This window comes from Miniopterus schreibersii, assembly GCF_964146895.1.
Source record: "Miniopterus schreibersii genome assembly, chromosome: 4".
In the NCBI taxonomy this organism is placed as follows: domain Eukaryota; kingdom Metazoa; phylum Chordata; class Mammalia; order Chiroptera; family Miniopteridae; genus Miniopterus; species Miniopterus schreibersii.
In genome coordinates, this window is record NC_138105.1 from 21,817,627 (window position 1) to 21,835,533 (window position 17,907).

General features: G+C 38.1%; 1 protein-coding gene across 6 annotated transcripts in view; it reads right to left on the bottom strand.

Annotated features, from left to right (window-relative positions):
• Positions 1–4,892: 4,892 nt before the first annotated feature.
• Positions 4,893–17,907, bottom strand: part of SMAD5 (SMAD family member 5) — a 45,806-nt gene continuing 32,791 nt past the window's right edge. For all 6 annotated transcript variants that reach the window (XM_081134086.1, XM_081134087.1, XM_081134088.1 and 3 more), the window contains 3 exons: positions 13,492–13,713; positions 11,272–11,528; positions 4,893–9,854 (listed from right to left, as the gene is read on the bottom strand). In XM_081134086.1, the coding sequence (XP_080990212.1) occupies positions 9,711–9,854; positions 11,272–11,528; positions 13,492–13,713 (623 nt within the window). In that variant the 3' untranslated portion in view covers positions 4,893–9,710. The remainder of the gene's footprint in view (positions 9,855–11,271; positions 11,529–13,491; positions 13,714–17,907) is intronic.

Sequence of the window (17,907 nt, forward strand, 5' to 3'; positions counted from 1 at the left end):
GTCTGCCATTGAACAAAATAAGAGAGAGAGAAGACAGCAAATGCTCTTTGGTATAGAGAATTCAAGAAACACTTCAGACCCAAACAAATTTCTCTGAGAACCCTTTCAAAAGAGGAGCTGTATCTCCACCCATAGTCAGCTAAACTTTTGTCAAAGACAGGAAAGGACCGATGTAGAGTGATTACCAGAACAGGTTAGCAGGGCACACACATAAAGTGCAGTGGTTAGAGAGAAACAAGGTGGCGGCGTAGGTAACAGCTGCGCCCGCTCCTCCCGCAACCACATCAAAATTACAACTAAAATACAGAACCACCAGCACTCAGAGCCTCCTCAGATCTGGCTGAACAGAAGCCCCACAACCAGGGAGCTGAAGAAGCACTGAAACCGGTAGGAGGGACCAGACCCGGGCGGATCGGGGCTGAATCGGGGCTGAATAGGAGACGTGCTGCAGGCCCACACCCGGTGCCGCGGTTGAAACCCGGGAGGGAATCTCGGTGGTGGGGGTTTCCCGGACGAGAGAGGGGTCCCAGCACCACAGCAGATCCCCAGCCCAGGGCTCCAGGGCCGGGAAGAGACGTCCCCACAACTTAGGGCAGTGCAACCAGCGGGGACTGTGGCTGAGGGTCGCGGAGGCTGCGGGAGCCCCAGCAGCTCCTCTCAAAGGGCCCGGCACGGACTCACTCGGACGCTCCCTCTGAGCCCAGCGCCGGGCGGCAGCCTGAAAGGACCCGGGACACTCGGGGGGAAACTAACCTGCCTGAAGTCGGGGCTAGAGGTGGAGGGCGGCTTCCTCCCAGGCAGAAGAGCTGCAGGGCCATGGCTCCTTTGGCAAGTCCTCCCCGCACACAGCCGGCAGCAGGCGCCATATTTGAGTCGCCAGCGCCTGACTCTCACCTTTGGCCCCGCCCCGAGATTCCCAGAGGCCCCGCCCCTCCCCACCTGCAGCTCATCCAGGCCATTTCCAGGGGCTTTTCTGTGCAAGTGGCCTCTGGAGCCTTATGCTTAGGACTTTCCGAAAATCTCTCAAACAAGCAGCAGTGTGTCCCATACGGCTTGATAAGTGGCCCCAGGCCTGGCAGCCTGCATTGGCTCATAGCTTGGCCTCTCCTGGACAACGCAAAGCCCAGCACAAGTAGCAGCCAACTATGGTTTGCTGTGTAGCTCATGCTGGGTGGGCCTGGGCAAGGCACTGGCAGAGGCTGACTTTGCACCTCCTGGGAGGCCCCAGAGACAGTGCACCTGGTGGGCAGACTCGACCACGCTGGATTATAACCCTACCACATCCACGTGTGACACTCAAGGGGCACACTTGGTGAACACCAAAGCTCCACTGAAGTAAATCCTGTTCCATAGGGGTGTCTCCAGGCACAGCAACTCTTTGGCTGTAGTTGCAGCTGGTCCTCACAGCTGATTGGCCTGGGGGTCAGTTCCTCCCAGTGACACCAACAGCAACCAAGGCTCAACTACAACAGGACAGTGCACACAGCCCACACAGGGAAGCACCTAGAAGGCCCAGCTCAGGTGACTGGGGAGGCTGAGCCCCTGGACCCTACAGGACACCTACTACACAAAGCCACTCTACAAACTCCAGAAGACTTAGCAGCTCTACCTAATACATAGAAACAAACACCTGGAAGCAGCCAAAATGTGGAGGCAAAGAAACATGTCACAAAGGAAAGAACAGAAGGAATCTCTAGAAGAGGAACTAAATGAAATAGATCCAAGCAAGCTAACAGATACAGAGTTCAGAATTTTGATTATAAGGATGTTTAAGCAGACTATTAGGGAAATAACTGAGAAAATTGATAACATAATAAAGTACCAATTTGAAATGAAGGCTACAGGAACTGAAATGAAGAATAATTTACATGGAATCAACAGTAGAGTAGAGGACTCTGAGAATCAAATCAGCAATTTGGAACATGAGGAAACAAAAAACACCCAACCAGAAGAGCAAAAAGAAAAAAGAATCCAGAAATATGAAGATAGCATACGGAGCCTCTGGGACAACTTCAAGAGGCCCAACATTCATATTATTGGGGTGCCAGAAGAGGCAGAAAGAAACCAAGGAATTGAAAACCTATTTGAAAAAATAATTACAGAAAACTTCCCCTACCTGGGGAAAGAAATCAACTTACAAGTCCAGGAAGCACAGAGAGTCCCAAACAAGAGGAACCCAAGACAGCAAGACACATCATAATTAAAATGACAAAGGTTAAAGACAAAGAGAGCATCTTAAAAGCAGCAAGAGAAAAGCAGTTAGTTACCTACAAGGGAGCAACCATATGACTGTCAGCTGATTTCTCAACAGAAACTTTGCAGGCCAGAAGGGAGTGGCAAGAAATATTCAAAGTGGTGAAAAACATGGAACTACAACCAACATTGCTCTACCCAGCAAAGCTATCATTTAGAATTGAAGGCCAAATAAAGAGCTTCACAGATAAGAAAAAGCTAAAGGAGTTCATCATCACCAGACCAGCAGTACAGGAAAAGTTGAAGGGTCTTCTTTAAGAAGCTAATGAACAAAAGAATCTGATGAACTAAATAGATCAAGACATTGACGCATGCAACAGACAATCATATTTCAGAGGAAAGAGGGAAGGGGGGTGGAGGGTGGGAAGAGATTAACCAAAGTTATATGCATATATGCATAACCCATGGACACAGTCAATAACAGGTTGAAGGCCTGGGAATGGGGTGGGAGCGAAGCGGAGGGGATCAACTGGGGGGAAAAATGGGATACCTGTAATACTCTCAACAATAAAGATAAATTTAAAAATTTAAAAAAAAAAAGTGTAGTGGTTAGCTAGTCTGTCTTTTTCTATACTGTTAAAATTCTCCACATTTATCTCAGGTAAAAGTATTTTACCTGAAATAACAGGTGAAGTTTTTATTGGATGGGGAGAAAGGTAGGAGAGTAAGACAAATGATAAGGAAGCTTTCAAATTCATCCCCAAACTTCAAAAGACTGCCTCAGTAATTGCTTCTCGGGAATTACACGCATCCACTCCATAGACTGGATAATGAAAGCCCTAGCTGGTTTTGCTCAATGGTTAGTCAGCTTGCGAACTAAAGGGTCCCGGGTTTGATTCTGGCCAAGGGCATGTACCTCGGCTGCATTGCGGGCTTGATCCCTGGCCCTGACCAGGCACCTGTGGGAGGCAACTAACCAGTGTGTCTCTCTCACATCGATGTTTCTCTCTCTCTCTCTCTCTCTCTCCCTTCCACTCTCTCTGAAAAGCAATGAAATAAAAATATCCTCGGGTGAGGATTAAAAAATAAATTAAAAAATAATTAATGTGGATAATGAAAGAATGTTAACCACCAATCTAAATCCCCCTTCCACCTCCCACCCAACATACTTTAAGATGGAAATGGTTAAGCAAGCTGCCAACAACTTCCTTTTATATTTTCCCTAAAGCCTCATTCCCCTTCCTTTAAAATACAACCACGAAAAGTGATTTAGATCAAAAGAACATAGACTTCCCCCCTGCAAAAGTCAGTTTATTAAAGATAGGCTTACAAACTCAGCAACAACCAAAAGCACAGTAATATTTAAAATGTTAAATGGGGGAAAAGAGTTTTTATAAATGCTTCCTTCTTTGAGCACTGAAAAAGTACTTCCTTATAAGCTTGCTAGCCTACTGATACTTGTAAATATTTATACAATATGAATTGCATCAAAACTGCTATAACACGGAATAGCTTTGGCCACCAAGTCTCACGTCTAAAACTGGAGTGGGCATCACAACTGATCCCATCACTGGAACTGTTTGGCTACAGCAATTTGAAAACTAATTGCCTTAGATGTGAAAGAAACTCAACACCTCTCACTGCTCACTAAAATCTTTGGCCAGAACAAATGTTTTTTAAAAATATGCTTCTAAAACAGCAAGTGAAGTCGCTACTAAATACTTTACTAAATGCCTTATACTTGAAATAAAAAGGCATTTAAGAAGGGATTGAAGAAATGGATTCCTTTGATGAAGTTTTTCTCTAAAGAGAATAAGAGCTTTTATATTTATTATTTGGGATTAAAATATTTAGCTTGGGTTTTTCTACTTTCCTATAGGGGCATATGGATTTTTACCATCCCTTCCTAAGTAGGATGAGTTTGTATTTCTAGTATATACAACACAGACGTGGAAAAAGCATGCATTTGGTGGGGATGATAAAACTAATCTATGATTTTAAATTTTTTTAAAAAGGAAAAAATAAAGAAAAACAAAGCTAATTCACAAAGTGGATAATCAAGGGTTGATCTACTAAAGTCAAGCAGCATCAGAAATAATTCCTCTGCATCAAAGAAGATATGTAAGAGATGGTAATAAAATGTGAGTTCTTATATGCCAGGTACTGGTTCTTAGTACTATATTTGTATTATGCTATTTAATCTTCCCCAAATCCTATGAAGTAGGTAGACTTTTACTTTACAGATCAGGAAACTGGGGCACAGAGCTCAGAAAGCTGAGGCCCAGGATTCAAATGCAGGCAGGCAAACTCCAGAGCCAGCTCAGCTAAGAGTTATTCTATCTCCTGATCATGGGTGAGGACCTCCCATTTATAGATAAATCCAGAGAAGGGAAATTTGTGGTTAAACTAAAAAACTCAGACTCTAGCTCCAAATCCCTTTTCAAAACAGTACAAAACTAGCAAAGAAAAACACATCAACGCTCTGAGAAACAGAATGAAAAAATATTAATCATTCTGAGCAAACCTCATGCTGGGTGGCAAGGCACAATATTTCCATTTTCTATCGCTAGTGCACAAACACAGCCAGTCATAGCAACTAATATTCTCTTCTTTTTATAACTCCACTCAGTGAAGCAAGTCAAGTCAAAACAGAGCACGTACACACAGAAGAACAGAAAAACACCACCACACACATTAAGCAGGTTTTGAGGTTTATTAAAATAAAGTATTAGCAAACAATATGCAAAAACAAAGTTCTTAAGAATTATGGCTTTGAAAAGCACAATATAGTAAAACCTAATACATTTTTATAAGTATCAAAAAGATAAGAGAATGGAAGCATGTTGCTAGAGTTTCACTTTCTACAACAAACAGAAGCAGAACAAGTACATACAAGAAGCAGACCTATAGTGCAGCCACTGGTTTGGTCTTTATCATCTGCGTATGCAATATCTTCTTAAGAGAACATGGGCAGGTACATAAACATCCACTTTTCATTACGATCTTATCTAATTTTAAAATAAGGAATTTTCAAAATGCAACTTAACCAACAAGGTTAAGAAGAAAACCATTTGCCCAACTATTATCTTCAAGAGTCCCTACAGTTAAAAGTCTTTGTGAATGAATCAAGGCAATATCACGTGCAATGGGAAAGCCGACCCTAGAAGATTTTTTCTTTTATAAAGAACCTGGGCTTGTTTACCTCACTGGAGTCTGGTTATAGCTAACAACAACTGGTATTAAGGCAGCACTACTAATGGGATAAAAATCTACCTGTACACAAAATTCTGAACTTTTTAAAAACAGCATCTTCAAATAAAACCTTACAGGACCATAGGATGACGATTTTAAGAACATTAAGAACAGAATTCTTTAGACGAGAGCCGCACAAACCTTTTTCACTCTGCCGCGAATGACAGAAGAATGTTTTCAACAAAACAACTCCTCACTGGTTTTACAGCAATTGCTACCAGCAAATATTATAACATAAGCTCTTACTTTTAAAAAAATTAATATGTAAAATCTCTCTTATTGGTTTTATAAACCATCCAATTTTCGGGTAATACTTTGATTATCACACAGTTGTATTTTAGAAGATACATTTCTATTATGAATAATCCAGTATAACAAAGGCTTGATAAACACTGTTACCTCTTAGAGTCAGGACACTCTGAACCTGAACTGCAATGGATTCCAAAGAACTGTCCAAGTTTCTGTGCAGCAAGTGAAATTGTTTATGCAGAAGTGATGCCTTTAACTATCACTATCCATACATGGATCTTCTGTGAGAAGAAAACCTCCCCAGAATCCTACCTGCATCAATGAGGAAAAGGCTGCTGTTCAGGGAAAAAACAGGCATCGAACCTGAGATTACCCCCAAAAAGTTATCCTAGTTAATATCTGAGGAGACCATCCATAAATCAATGCTTAGGAAAACTCGCTCCCATAAAAATCACCGAACTTCTAAAATCACCAGGCTATCTACTACCTTCAAAGATCCATGCTTATCTAGCTGATGAGTATGAGGAGGAAACATTTATATTCTTACGAGAGATTGAGGCTTTAACGAAGACAACACAGAAGGGCTCTGACTCTCTTAAAAGTCAACAGGTCCAAAATTTAAGTCATCATTGGAAGTTGAATTCAATAATTATCAAAAGATTCTTCCTTCTTAAGGTAGGATATATTAGGTACTAATATATTTAAATGGGAAAGCGAGAATGATCCAAAGTACTATTAAGCAGACAACTAGAAAAAGTGTGAAGAAATGGATCCAAACTGGTATATTAGATACTCTCTGTAACAGCAGCACAGCACTTAAACGGCTACTACCAAACTTTTTAGTCTGCTATTGGTAGGATTTGATTTTTTATAAAAACTTTCTCCCCCGGCAGAACACTATTGCAGGGGAAGTGTTTCCCACAGGTACCCTCAAATACAGGTTTTATGAGCCCCAGTTCTTGTCTTGACAATACATTTCAGATCTGAATACTTATTGATCATTTTACATCCTAAAAGGATGTCTTGCTCTCAAGTGTATGAAAAGTATATGGCTGCATCCCCTTTCTGTACTACTAGGTGTAGCTTATTGAACTATCTAGTAATCTTACAGTGGATTTCACCTCAGAAACCCAGCCAATTCTATTACCACAGTTTTCTTATATAACAATAACATTTAAAAGATTGTTTATGTTTTGATGTATTTTACATTTTGCTTGATGTCTCCCTTAAATTTTCTCTAAAGAAAAAAATGTTAGCTTCAATAGACCAATAACATGCCTGCTAGTTTTCATTTCACACCTTAAGTCAGGCAATACCAACCAGACCATAATATCTTTTATTAATGCTGTTAGTCAAATTCTGTGTGTGTATTTCAATCAACATCTTTTTGTTGCTTTAATTCACTACTGAAGTTAATTTTGATGCTATTCTTCTTTTTGCATTTACCAAATTGGTTATAATTTTATTATTCCCAGACTCTCTTTTCAGCTGGCATATATTAATATGTTGTACATGCTATAAAATGATTATTTTAATGGTGTTGTTTTATAAACCATTCTGGATATTAAATAAAAACTTAAAACTGTAATTTTCTGAAATGGTTTCTTTCAAAGGTACTTTCTTTTCATTGATCACATTTTTACTTAGTTTTTAAAAATCTTACTGGCAATTTTTATTTCCTATCCATGGATAATGGACATCTTCGGGAATCATAGAAGCAGCCAGATTAAGTTTTCATTTAAAATCCAGAAGTGTGGAATTGACAATTTTCAGGAAATACAACAGGCTTATACTTCTCCATGAAATTCTTAACAGTTAATAGCTTCAGTACTGTCATTCACGAGACACAGCTCCTTAGAAAAAACACAGAAAAGGCCATTCACATAAAATCCTGCTAACTTTGAAAGCTGTGACATGAATAAAAACAATTTTTAATTAACTCAATTAAAAGTATCGATAAAACAATTCAATAGTTTTCCTCAGTTCAAGCCCCATGAAGTTGATTACATGTATCTGTCATTCAACCAGGGTATTTTATTCCTATAAATTTGTTCCAAAGATTGTGCCATGAGCCTGGTAAGTAAAAAAAGAAAGAAAAAAAAAAGAGTAAATAAAATTGTTCTCTCACTAAGCAAATATATCCTCTTTCATATTGCTGACACAATTATGGAAGATTGATAATGCATATCATGGAAAACATATATTTAAGGCTCAGGTAACTGTCAGAAAGTATCCTTTCATCCAGCAAAGGGCTGTGAGCTGAAGCACATGGCAGGCACTTCGCCTGAAAGAACGAAAACCATCCATTGGCTGCACTTTGTAGACGCAATAAATAAATGTCATAGAGAACAGAAAGAATCACATTCCCCTTTCCTCAAAAATGCACTTACTTCCTCACAAAGCAGAGAGGGTAAGGTGGAAAGTCAAACCAAACTAACATCTTAAACACAAGACTGACATGACTCCATATAGTACTTACACAAGGTACCAGAAAATAAGTTTCTTCTGATAGGTAAATTAGGTCACTTTTTTTCATAATAATGTCTTTGCTCTCATACCATAACCAAGAGTCCATCTGTGCTCCCTAGAAAAAGAGGTAGAATCTTCTACCCAAAGCCTTTAAGCATGACTGATTAAATGAATATTTTGGAGTTTCCTTGTCTTTCCTTTCTGAGGATTGTGTTCTGGGTGATTAGAATTCACATAGTGCTAAAAAAAAAAAAAAGTAAAAAGAGCATGCATGGTAACTGACACGTGAATGTTTTAAAATCAGCTATCTCAACAACCACTGCTGATTCATTCAAGTATCAGACCAGTACTCCCATCTTTGGGGCCAGACTGAAGAGGCTCCTATGGCTACAGCACACAGGTCCTTGCATGGGGAGACTGATGTAATAAGAGCAATGAGATTAAGTACATGACTTTTCAACATTAATAATGTCCATAAAACTGGAATTAAAAAGGCACCTTAAGTTGGAGCTACAGAATAACAGTATTATAATCTAGGCTGAAAATACAACAAAAACTAAAAAAAAGCATTAATTTCCTACAACTGTAATCTATAAATTGCAGTGTTTGTTAATACAAAAGGGGTACCAAGGAAGTAAGGACGAGCATCTAAGTCCAAGTTACTTGAATGTGTTTCACAAAAGGTTACACTAAAAACTGTCACCCATCAAAGTGCAAAATAAAAGATTAATGCATGTCAAAATTAGAGTCCTTGCAACACCAGCTGAAAGCAGCAAACATAGCTGAACAAGGCTGTGCATGCGCTGTCACTAGCTATAACGTAGTACTTATGAGAGGTTCTGAGTAAATGACACATACTAGAGATCTGTTGTTGGCAATTTTTTTTAAAAAAAGGAAATGTCTTACAAAAGATATATTGAGTGAAGTCACAATACACTGACAAACATTTAGCTGTATTAAGTGTAATTTTTATGATGTCGTCTAGAAAACTATCACTTTGCTTTTACTGGACACTACTTGTTACAGCAGTGCATAGTGTTCCTTCAAAAGATTTTTTTAATAGTTTCTCTTAAGCCCCTACTATATGCTTTTATAGAACAATGAATTAGGTTTTTTAAAAGTTGGTGGGACAAAGAAACTGGTAAAAGTACAGCTTCTTGAGGATCAAGAGTCAAAGGGAAGACTTTTTACAGTATACCCTCTTATTACACTAATTTTTTCATTATGTGTTCTTACTTTTTAAAAAAATTTAAAAACAATTTTTTTGAGACAATAATGCAAAAGAATGTTCCAGTTTAAGATTAATGCCAAACTTTTGAACTGGGGCACAATAATTTTTCTGTATTTTTCACAACAATTTGAGAATTAATCGCATGAACATTAATACAAACAAATGTAGATTCATCACAAAATACAAATGTATTGGTCACAATTATGTAGAAAAAAAATAAGCTGTTTTCCATGTAAGCTCACAGTATCTGTACTGAAAGTTTCCCTAAAATTAAAACAAGTCCACTAATAATATAATTGAAGTGAATACTTCTGCACTATGAAACAGAAGATATGGGGTTCAGAGGGGAGCCCATCTGAGTGAGGACTTTATCCAGCCACTGAAGAGGCCCATGAAGATGAATCTCAATCCAACACGGGGTACTGGTAACATCCTGCCGGTGATATTCTGCTCCCCAGCCCTGGGAAAATGAACAGATATCATAGCAAATACCTCTTTAAACTGTCAACCAGTTGAAACCAATTTTAGCACACTAACAAAAACATACTTTAACAGTAGACATATGCAGAATGTACTTAAAAAAAAATAATCACAAAACCAATCTTAGCATTTACCATGGAGTTAAAAGCAACACAATAGCTGCATTACTGAAAGATAAATGAATTTTTAACAACATATAATTCCATTAATAGAAACCCTTGGAGCAAACTGTTTCACATTTCTTTTTCTTATAATTTTATAAAGTTAATACTTTCTAAAGTGCAATATCTCATAACTTAAAAATTAATATTTCTGCAGTGAGATAAATTCTCACTTCAGATTTTGTCATCAACATTTTTTTGCTTCCAGGTGTTTTTTTAATATCAAATAAGGCATTGTAAAATGTGATTAACCCATGCAATTGCAATTTAAGTGGCAATCACATATCAACTATCCTTTAAAGTGGGAAATTGCTGAGAGGAATTGAGTTAGAACACTTTATCCTAAAACTCCAGATAAAGATTAAACATTTTTGTACTTTTATTTGCCTGTATTTATCAAACTCTCTGCTTTACCACTTATAGTAGTAGTTCTGGCCCAGGAAAATTAGTCTGGGGAGCTGGGACAGGGGAACAGGGCAGGGACGGGGGCAGAAAAGATTATGCAAAAGTCATGTTTTTACAGAAGGGAAAGGAAATGAGTGCCTTCAAGGCTACTGATAAACTGATGCTTATGACAGACCTATAACAAAGCAGCAAGGAAGCACTGGACTGTGGGACTAAGTGCCAAAAAGAAAACACCCACACATAGCATTTGACAGTTGCTCTTCTTGGGCTAAATCCATAAGGACCAAGTATAGGTTGCTTAAATAGATCACTAAAATTCTTCCCAAATTTTGTTCATGAGCCATCACCATCTTTGGAATGCCAATAAAATCTGGCCAAGAGTAAATGATAAATTTGAAAAGTTCTTTAAACTTTGCAATTCTCAATAACAGAACTTAGATACAAGGAAAATAATTTTAGTATCCTAAAGAATTCTTTAAGTTACTCTAATGGGATCTAATAATAATTGAAACTGCTAAAGCTAGGGAACTCAAATGTTAATATTAAATGCTCTCTAGCAATTTAGTCTTTAACTTAAATTCTTTACAAACTCAGCCCCTATTCAACATCAAAATCAGTATTGTGCATTTTATGTCTGGTTTATAAAATAAAATCATAGACTTATCATGTGGTCAAAGTTACAGATTCAAGAATTTCATTTAAAAACCAATAAATCAGGTCAAAATTACCACCTTTCATTTAATAATGGCTTTTTAAAAATTATATCCTACAGACATATAATATACATATTCACAGTGACTCAAATTAAGCTACAGGTCCCAACCCACTTACCTTGACAAAACTCATTCGAATTGTACACATTTTGGTGAGCTCATATACTGCCTCAAACCCATGATTGACAGACTGAGCCAGAAGCTGTGCAAACTCTTGATTGTTAAAAATTTTGAGGCTGCAGCTGCTGGGAATCTTACAGACAGTGGTAGGATGAAAGCCGTGATGGAAGTTGCAGTTCCTACTCTGTACAAATATGCTGCTGTCACTGAGACACTCTGCATACACCTCTCCACCAACATAGTACAGGTGAACACCTTAAAAAGACAGGCATGACAAGAGTCAACAAAGCAGTCTAATGAAACCAAAGAGGCAGTATGAAATGCAACCCAGAACACCCACCCACTAATCCACAGCAAACTCCCCACGGTCTTTAGATAAAAGGTACCACTAGATGGCCTTACACTGCCAAAGATAATCAAGAGGTTAATGTCTACCTAAATCTAAAACTGTCCTCCAGTAACTAAGACTTAAGACTCAAGTTGGGAGCATATTAGATTATCAGATCTTACAGTTTTTACCTTTTCCAACAATCACTTATCATCTCTTTGAGAGAAAGCAAAGGCAACACACACACACACACACACACACACACACACACACACAAAAGCGCCTTATGATGAGTCCTTTCAAAGGAATGCTTGGTGCTATCAACTATCACACAAGTCATTTGGCAGAGTTTTGCACTCCTTCTGCTAATGGAGGGAAGAGTAACATTAAAAACAAAACAAAACAAAAAAACCCCTAAGGCACATATGTAAATTAAGGCCACAAAAAGGAGTCTTTAAATGGCAGATTTTACTTTCCTTTAAAAAAATATTTGTGTCCCTGGCAAGGTAGCTCAGCTGGTTAGAGCATCGACCCCATATGCCAAGCTTACAGGTTCCACACCCAGTCAGGGGACATACAAGAATCAACCAATGAAGGCATAAATAAATGGAATGATAAATCTCTCTCTCTCTTGCTCTCTTCCTCTCTCAAATCAATACATTTAAAAAAGATTAAAATAAAAATTTTAAATATAAATATGAAGTTACAATTTTAAAAATATTAAAAATTCAAATTACACAGCTAAACTGAAGTTGTTCCCAACTTTTCACTACTGCAAACAGTGATAAAAAGGCCATCCTTCTACATACATACCACTGGCATACATGGGAGTCACAGACTTGTATTAGGCTGTGACATTAAAAACTTTTTTCCTAAGCAACTTAAAATGAGCCATAGGAGAAAGGGTCCTAGAACTATATAATATACTTTGGGGAAAGTGCAAATGGGTTCCAGAATTCCAGAATTCACCAAGCAGCTTTCTCTTGATTTTTTCTACTCTAGCAATAAAGTCAGTGCACAGAAGTGAGCCCTTTCACCCAAAAAATCAAGTTGGCTAAAGTCAAAAGAGAATGAGAACTTTCTTTTCAATTTATTTTTGGCCATAGTATTTTTCTGAATCCCTTCTGTAAGAAATTGCATTACAATTATAGTTATTTACCTTTTGTTCAGTATTTAGACTAAGATTTTCTCAAGTCAAAGAAGCAAAAAGCAGCAAGTGGTAAAAACAAAAGTTAAGAAACAGGCAATACACTTTACCTGGGACAGACTTCCTTCCTGACCACTTGATACAAGAGACTGACATTTCATTGCAGTGAGAAGTTGTTTGTTATGGTAACTATCTTGCAGGACAAATTATAAATAAAACTTCATTATCTGAATTAAAAGGTGGGAGGGGTGATGGTGAAGCTATTGAAGATTTATATCACTCAAACTGGATTTCCTACCTGTAAATCCTTTTCCTCCAACATAATGGAAATTTCTACACATCATCTCAACCCAAAATACTCCATAAATGTAATTATAAAATCCTAATCCTTCCACAGCATTCATATATCCCACAAATATTTCTTGTGTATTTACTATGAGCCAGGCGCTGTTTTAGCTGCTGAAGATGCTGTAAACAAGGCAGATTTCTGTAAAGCGTATAGTCCAGTGGAGAAAAATAATTAAAAATATAAACATAGAAATAATATGCTTTCAGATCCTAAGTACTATGAAGAACAATGAAGCAGGGTAAGGAAAAGAGGACTAATTATGTCTTTACTTCAATATCTGCAACTTGAGGCAGAGGCTGAGCCTTAAGCTTTGTATGCTCCAGCACCTTGCATAGGACACAGCAAGCACAACAAAGACAGCATTCAAGGGAATGCAGAGAAATGACAAAATTACCTTTTCCAATATGTCGCCTAGTGTTTTCAATTGTCGAATTACGATTAACGTTTGACAACAACCCCAAGCAGAATCTACTTTTGTTGTTTGAAGGGTCTGTGAATCCATCTACTAACACACTAGTAGAAGATGCATGAAAAGCTTCCCCAACACGATTGTTTAATTCATAGTAAACAATTGAACACCAATGTTTGGGCTCTTCATAGGCAACAGGCTGAACATCTGTGAACAAACCAAACAAAATATGCTTAATGAACAATTATAATTTAATGAATGATTAATTAAGTAAATTATTATTTAATTAATTATTTAATTTATTTATTTAATGAATAATTATCATAAGACTCCAGATTCTTTTCTTTTTTTTTTAACTCCTCACTTGAGGATATTTTTTCCATTGTTTTTCAGAGAGAGTGAAAGGGAGAAAAAAAACTATCTATGTAAGAGAGACATATCGATGGGTTGCCTCCTGCAAGTCCCCTCACCAGGGCCAGGGAGTGAGCCTGCAATCGAGGTACGTGCCCTTGGCCGAAACTGAATCCAGGACCCTTCAGTCCGAGAGCTGACACTAAGCCAAACAATTTAAAATGTGATGTTGGTGCCCAGCCAGGCGTGGCTCAGCAGCTGAGCATCGACCTATGATGCAGGAGATTGTGGTTTGATTCCTGGGCAGGGCACATGCCTGGGTTGTGGGCTCAATCCCCAGTAGGGAATGTGCAGGAGGCAGTTGATCGATGATTCTCTCATCATTGATGTTTCCATTTCTCTCTCTCCCTCTCCCTTCCTCTCTCTGAAATCAATAAAGATATACTTTAAAAAAGAAGTGATACTGGCTATCCTAAGCCAAACCTGCTAGTGCTGGGTGACTCCAGATTCTTTATGTGTTTCCCTTTAACCCAACCCAAGCACTATATAAAAAAGAAAATTTTCAGATATTTCACTTAGTCTCACCATCCTTCCTAACGCTGAGTGTGTATCCAAAAAACAAACTCCAAAATGCCTTGAATATGACAATTTAAAAAATTACACAAATACAAGGATAGCCAACATCACTTTTTTTTTAAAGTATATCTTTATTGATTTCAGAGAGAGGAAGGGAGAGGGAGAGAAAGAAATAGAAACATCAGTGATGAGAGAATCATCGATCGGCTGCCTCCTGCACATCCCCTACTGGGGACTGAGCCCACAACCCAGGCATGTGCCCTGCCCAGGAATCAAACCACAATCTCCTGGATCATAGGTCGATGCTCAACTGCTGAGCCACACCTGGCTGGGCACCAACATCACATTTTAAATTGTTTTCTAGCAGGATCTAATCCAGGTTTAAATTTGCAGTGACAAACCTGTTTCAGCATCCTAAAAGATTTAACTATACCAGTATCTATAAAATTATATTAAACAAAAATCTGAACTAAAAAACTAAGTGAGACACTCAGGAAACCAGAATAGAGGGGAACTTCTTCAACTTGATAAAGAACATTTATAAAAATACTTACAGCTAACATCATACATACTTAATGGTGAAAACCTAGAAGCTTTCCTGCTAAGATTAGTAGTAACAAGGTAAGGATGTTCTCACTACTCCTTTTCAACATCATACTGGAAGTCCTAGCTAATGCAGGAAGACAAGAAAAGGAAATAAAATGCATACAAATTGGAAAAGAAGAAATAAAACTGTCTTTTTTCACAAATGACATGACTGTCTACATAGAAAAACTGAAAAGACTGACAAAACAAACAAAAACAACAACAAACAAACCTCTCCTGGAACTAATAATTACAGCAAGGTTGCAGGATGCTAGGTTAATATACAAAACTTTATCACTTTTCATATACTAGCAATGACCAAGTGAAATTTGGCATTGAAAACTCATTACCACTGTCGTGACTGGTGTGGCTCAGTTGGTTGGAGCATCAGCCCGTACACCTAACCGTCACAGGTTTGATTCCTAGTCAGGGCACATACCTAGGTTGCAAGTTCAATCCCTGCTCCAGGAGCATTCAGGAGGCAACTGATAGATGTTTCTCTCTTACATCAACGTTTCTGTTCCTTTCTCTTTCTCTCCCTCCCTCTCTCTCCCTTCCCTTGTCTCTAAAAATCAGTGAATATGTCCTCAGGTGAGGACTAAAAAAAAAAAACAACTCATTACCATTTACATTAGCACTCAAAAAATGAAATGCTTAGGTAAAAATCAAACAAAAAATATGTACAAGATCTTTGAAAAAACTACAATATTGTAATGAAAGAAATCAAAGAACTAAATAAGTGGCTATACTATATTCATAAACATGATACCTCAAGATGTCAGCTCTTCCCAACATGGTCTATCATTGATTCAATGCAATCCCAAGCAAAATCCCAGCAAATCATTTTGGATATCAACAAACTGATACTAAAGTTTATATTGAGAGGCAAAAGACCTAGAACAGCAAACACAATACTGAAGAACAAAATCAGAACACTGACACTATGACACTATCCAAGTTAGAGACTTGCTATAAAGCTGTAGCAGTCAAGACTGAGTGGTAGTGAAAAAAGAACAGAAAGACAGATTGCTCTGGCCAATGTGGCTCAGCTGGTTGGAACACTGTCCCCTACACCAAAAGGTTGCGTGTTTGATTCCCAGCCAGGGCACATATGCAGGTCAGGGGTGCATACGGGCGGCAACCGATTGATGTTACTCTCTTACATTGATGTTTCTTTCTCTCCCGCTCCCTCTCCCTCTCTCTCCATCTCCTTCTCCATTCCTCTCTCTAAAAAAAGAAAAAAAAAAATCAATAAAAACATATCCTCAGGTGAAGATTAAAAAAAACAGACAAATAGATCAAAATAACAAAAAAGGGAACCCAGAAATAGACGCACATAAATATAATTAACTGATCTTTGACAAAGGAGCAAGGGCAATAATGGAGAAAAGATCATCTTTTCAACAAATGGTACAAGAACAACTGACATTCACATGTAAAAAAATTAATCTAGACACAGATCTTACACTCTTCACCAAAATTACCTCGAAATGCATCACAGACCTAAATGTAAAATGCAAAACTATAAAACTTCTGGAAGAGAACGTAGGAGAAAATTTAGATGACCCTGAATAAGGTGAGGAATTTTTAGATATAATACCAAGGCATGATCCATGAAAGGAATAGTCAATAAGCCAGACTTCATTAAAAACTTCTGCTATGCAAAAGACACTGTCAAGGCAATGAGAAGACAAGCCACAGACTGGGAGAAAATATTTGCAAAAGACATACCTGATAAAGGACTGTTATCCAAAATATACAAAGAACTCTTAAAATTCAACAAGAAAACGAACCGAATTAAAAAATGGATCAAGGACATAACAGACACCTCCTCAAAGACATACACATGGCAAATAAGCATATGTGAATTAAAATAACAATGAGATACCACTGCCACTCATTAGAATAGCCAAAATCCAAAACACCAAGGACACCAAATGCTGGTAAGGATGTGGAACAATATGAACTCTCATTCACTGCTGGTGGGAATGCACAATGGTACAGCCACTTTGGAAGACAGTTTGACGGTTTCTTATGAAAATAAACATACTTTCAACATACAATGCAGCAAATGTGCTGCATGGTGCTCCTTGGTATTTTGTGTGAAAACTATTATGTTTAGTAGATTAAGTGTATGAAGTGCTTTTTTGACTTAAAACATTTTCAATTTTCAATGGGTTTATTTTAAGTCAAGGAGCATCCATCTGTACTGACCAAATTCTTATTTGTGTAAAAGTCAACAATTCATAATGGACACAGTGGGTGGGAGGGCCATGGAACCTCTTCCTCCAGTGATAGTAGGGTGTCTGCTTTGGAGCTGTAATAAGACAGAAGTCATGGACCCTCAATTTACTTTTTAAAAAAGCAGGGATTGCCCTGGACAGTTTTGCTCAGTGGTTAGTGTCGGCCTGAGGACTGAAGGGTCCTGGGTTCGATTTCGGCCAAGGGCACATACCTTGGTTTCGGGCTCGACCCACTGCCCTGGTCTGGGCCAGTAGGGGAGGCAACCAATCTCTCTCTTTCTCTCTCTCTCTTCCACTCTCTTTGAAAAGCAATGGAAAACATATCCTTGGGTGAGGATTTAAAAAAAAAAAAAAAAAAAGCAGGGATAAACATGTAAGAAAAACTTTAGAGTGCTCACATGGCCTATGTATGCAGTGCAAAAGAATTGGTTAACTTTTAAAATTTAATTCTGATTATTGAATTGCAAAGAATTCAGATGAGGGAAAACAGAAAACAATAAATCAAAGTGGACCCATAGAGAGAAATCCTAACAGCTCAGATTTTAAAGAAGTTTATACAAAAATGGAACAAGGAGGGGTCCATAACCAAAGACACATACAAATGAGTAACAGGAAGTTATAAGAATAGTGTCGGGGAAGCTAGAGC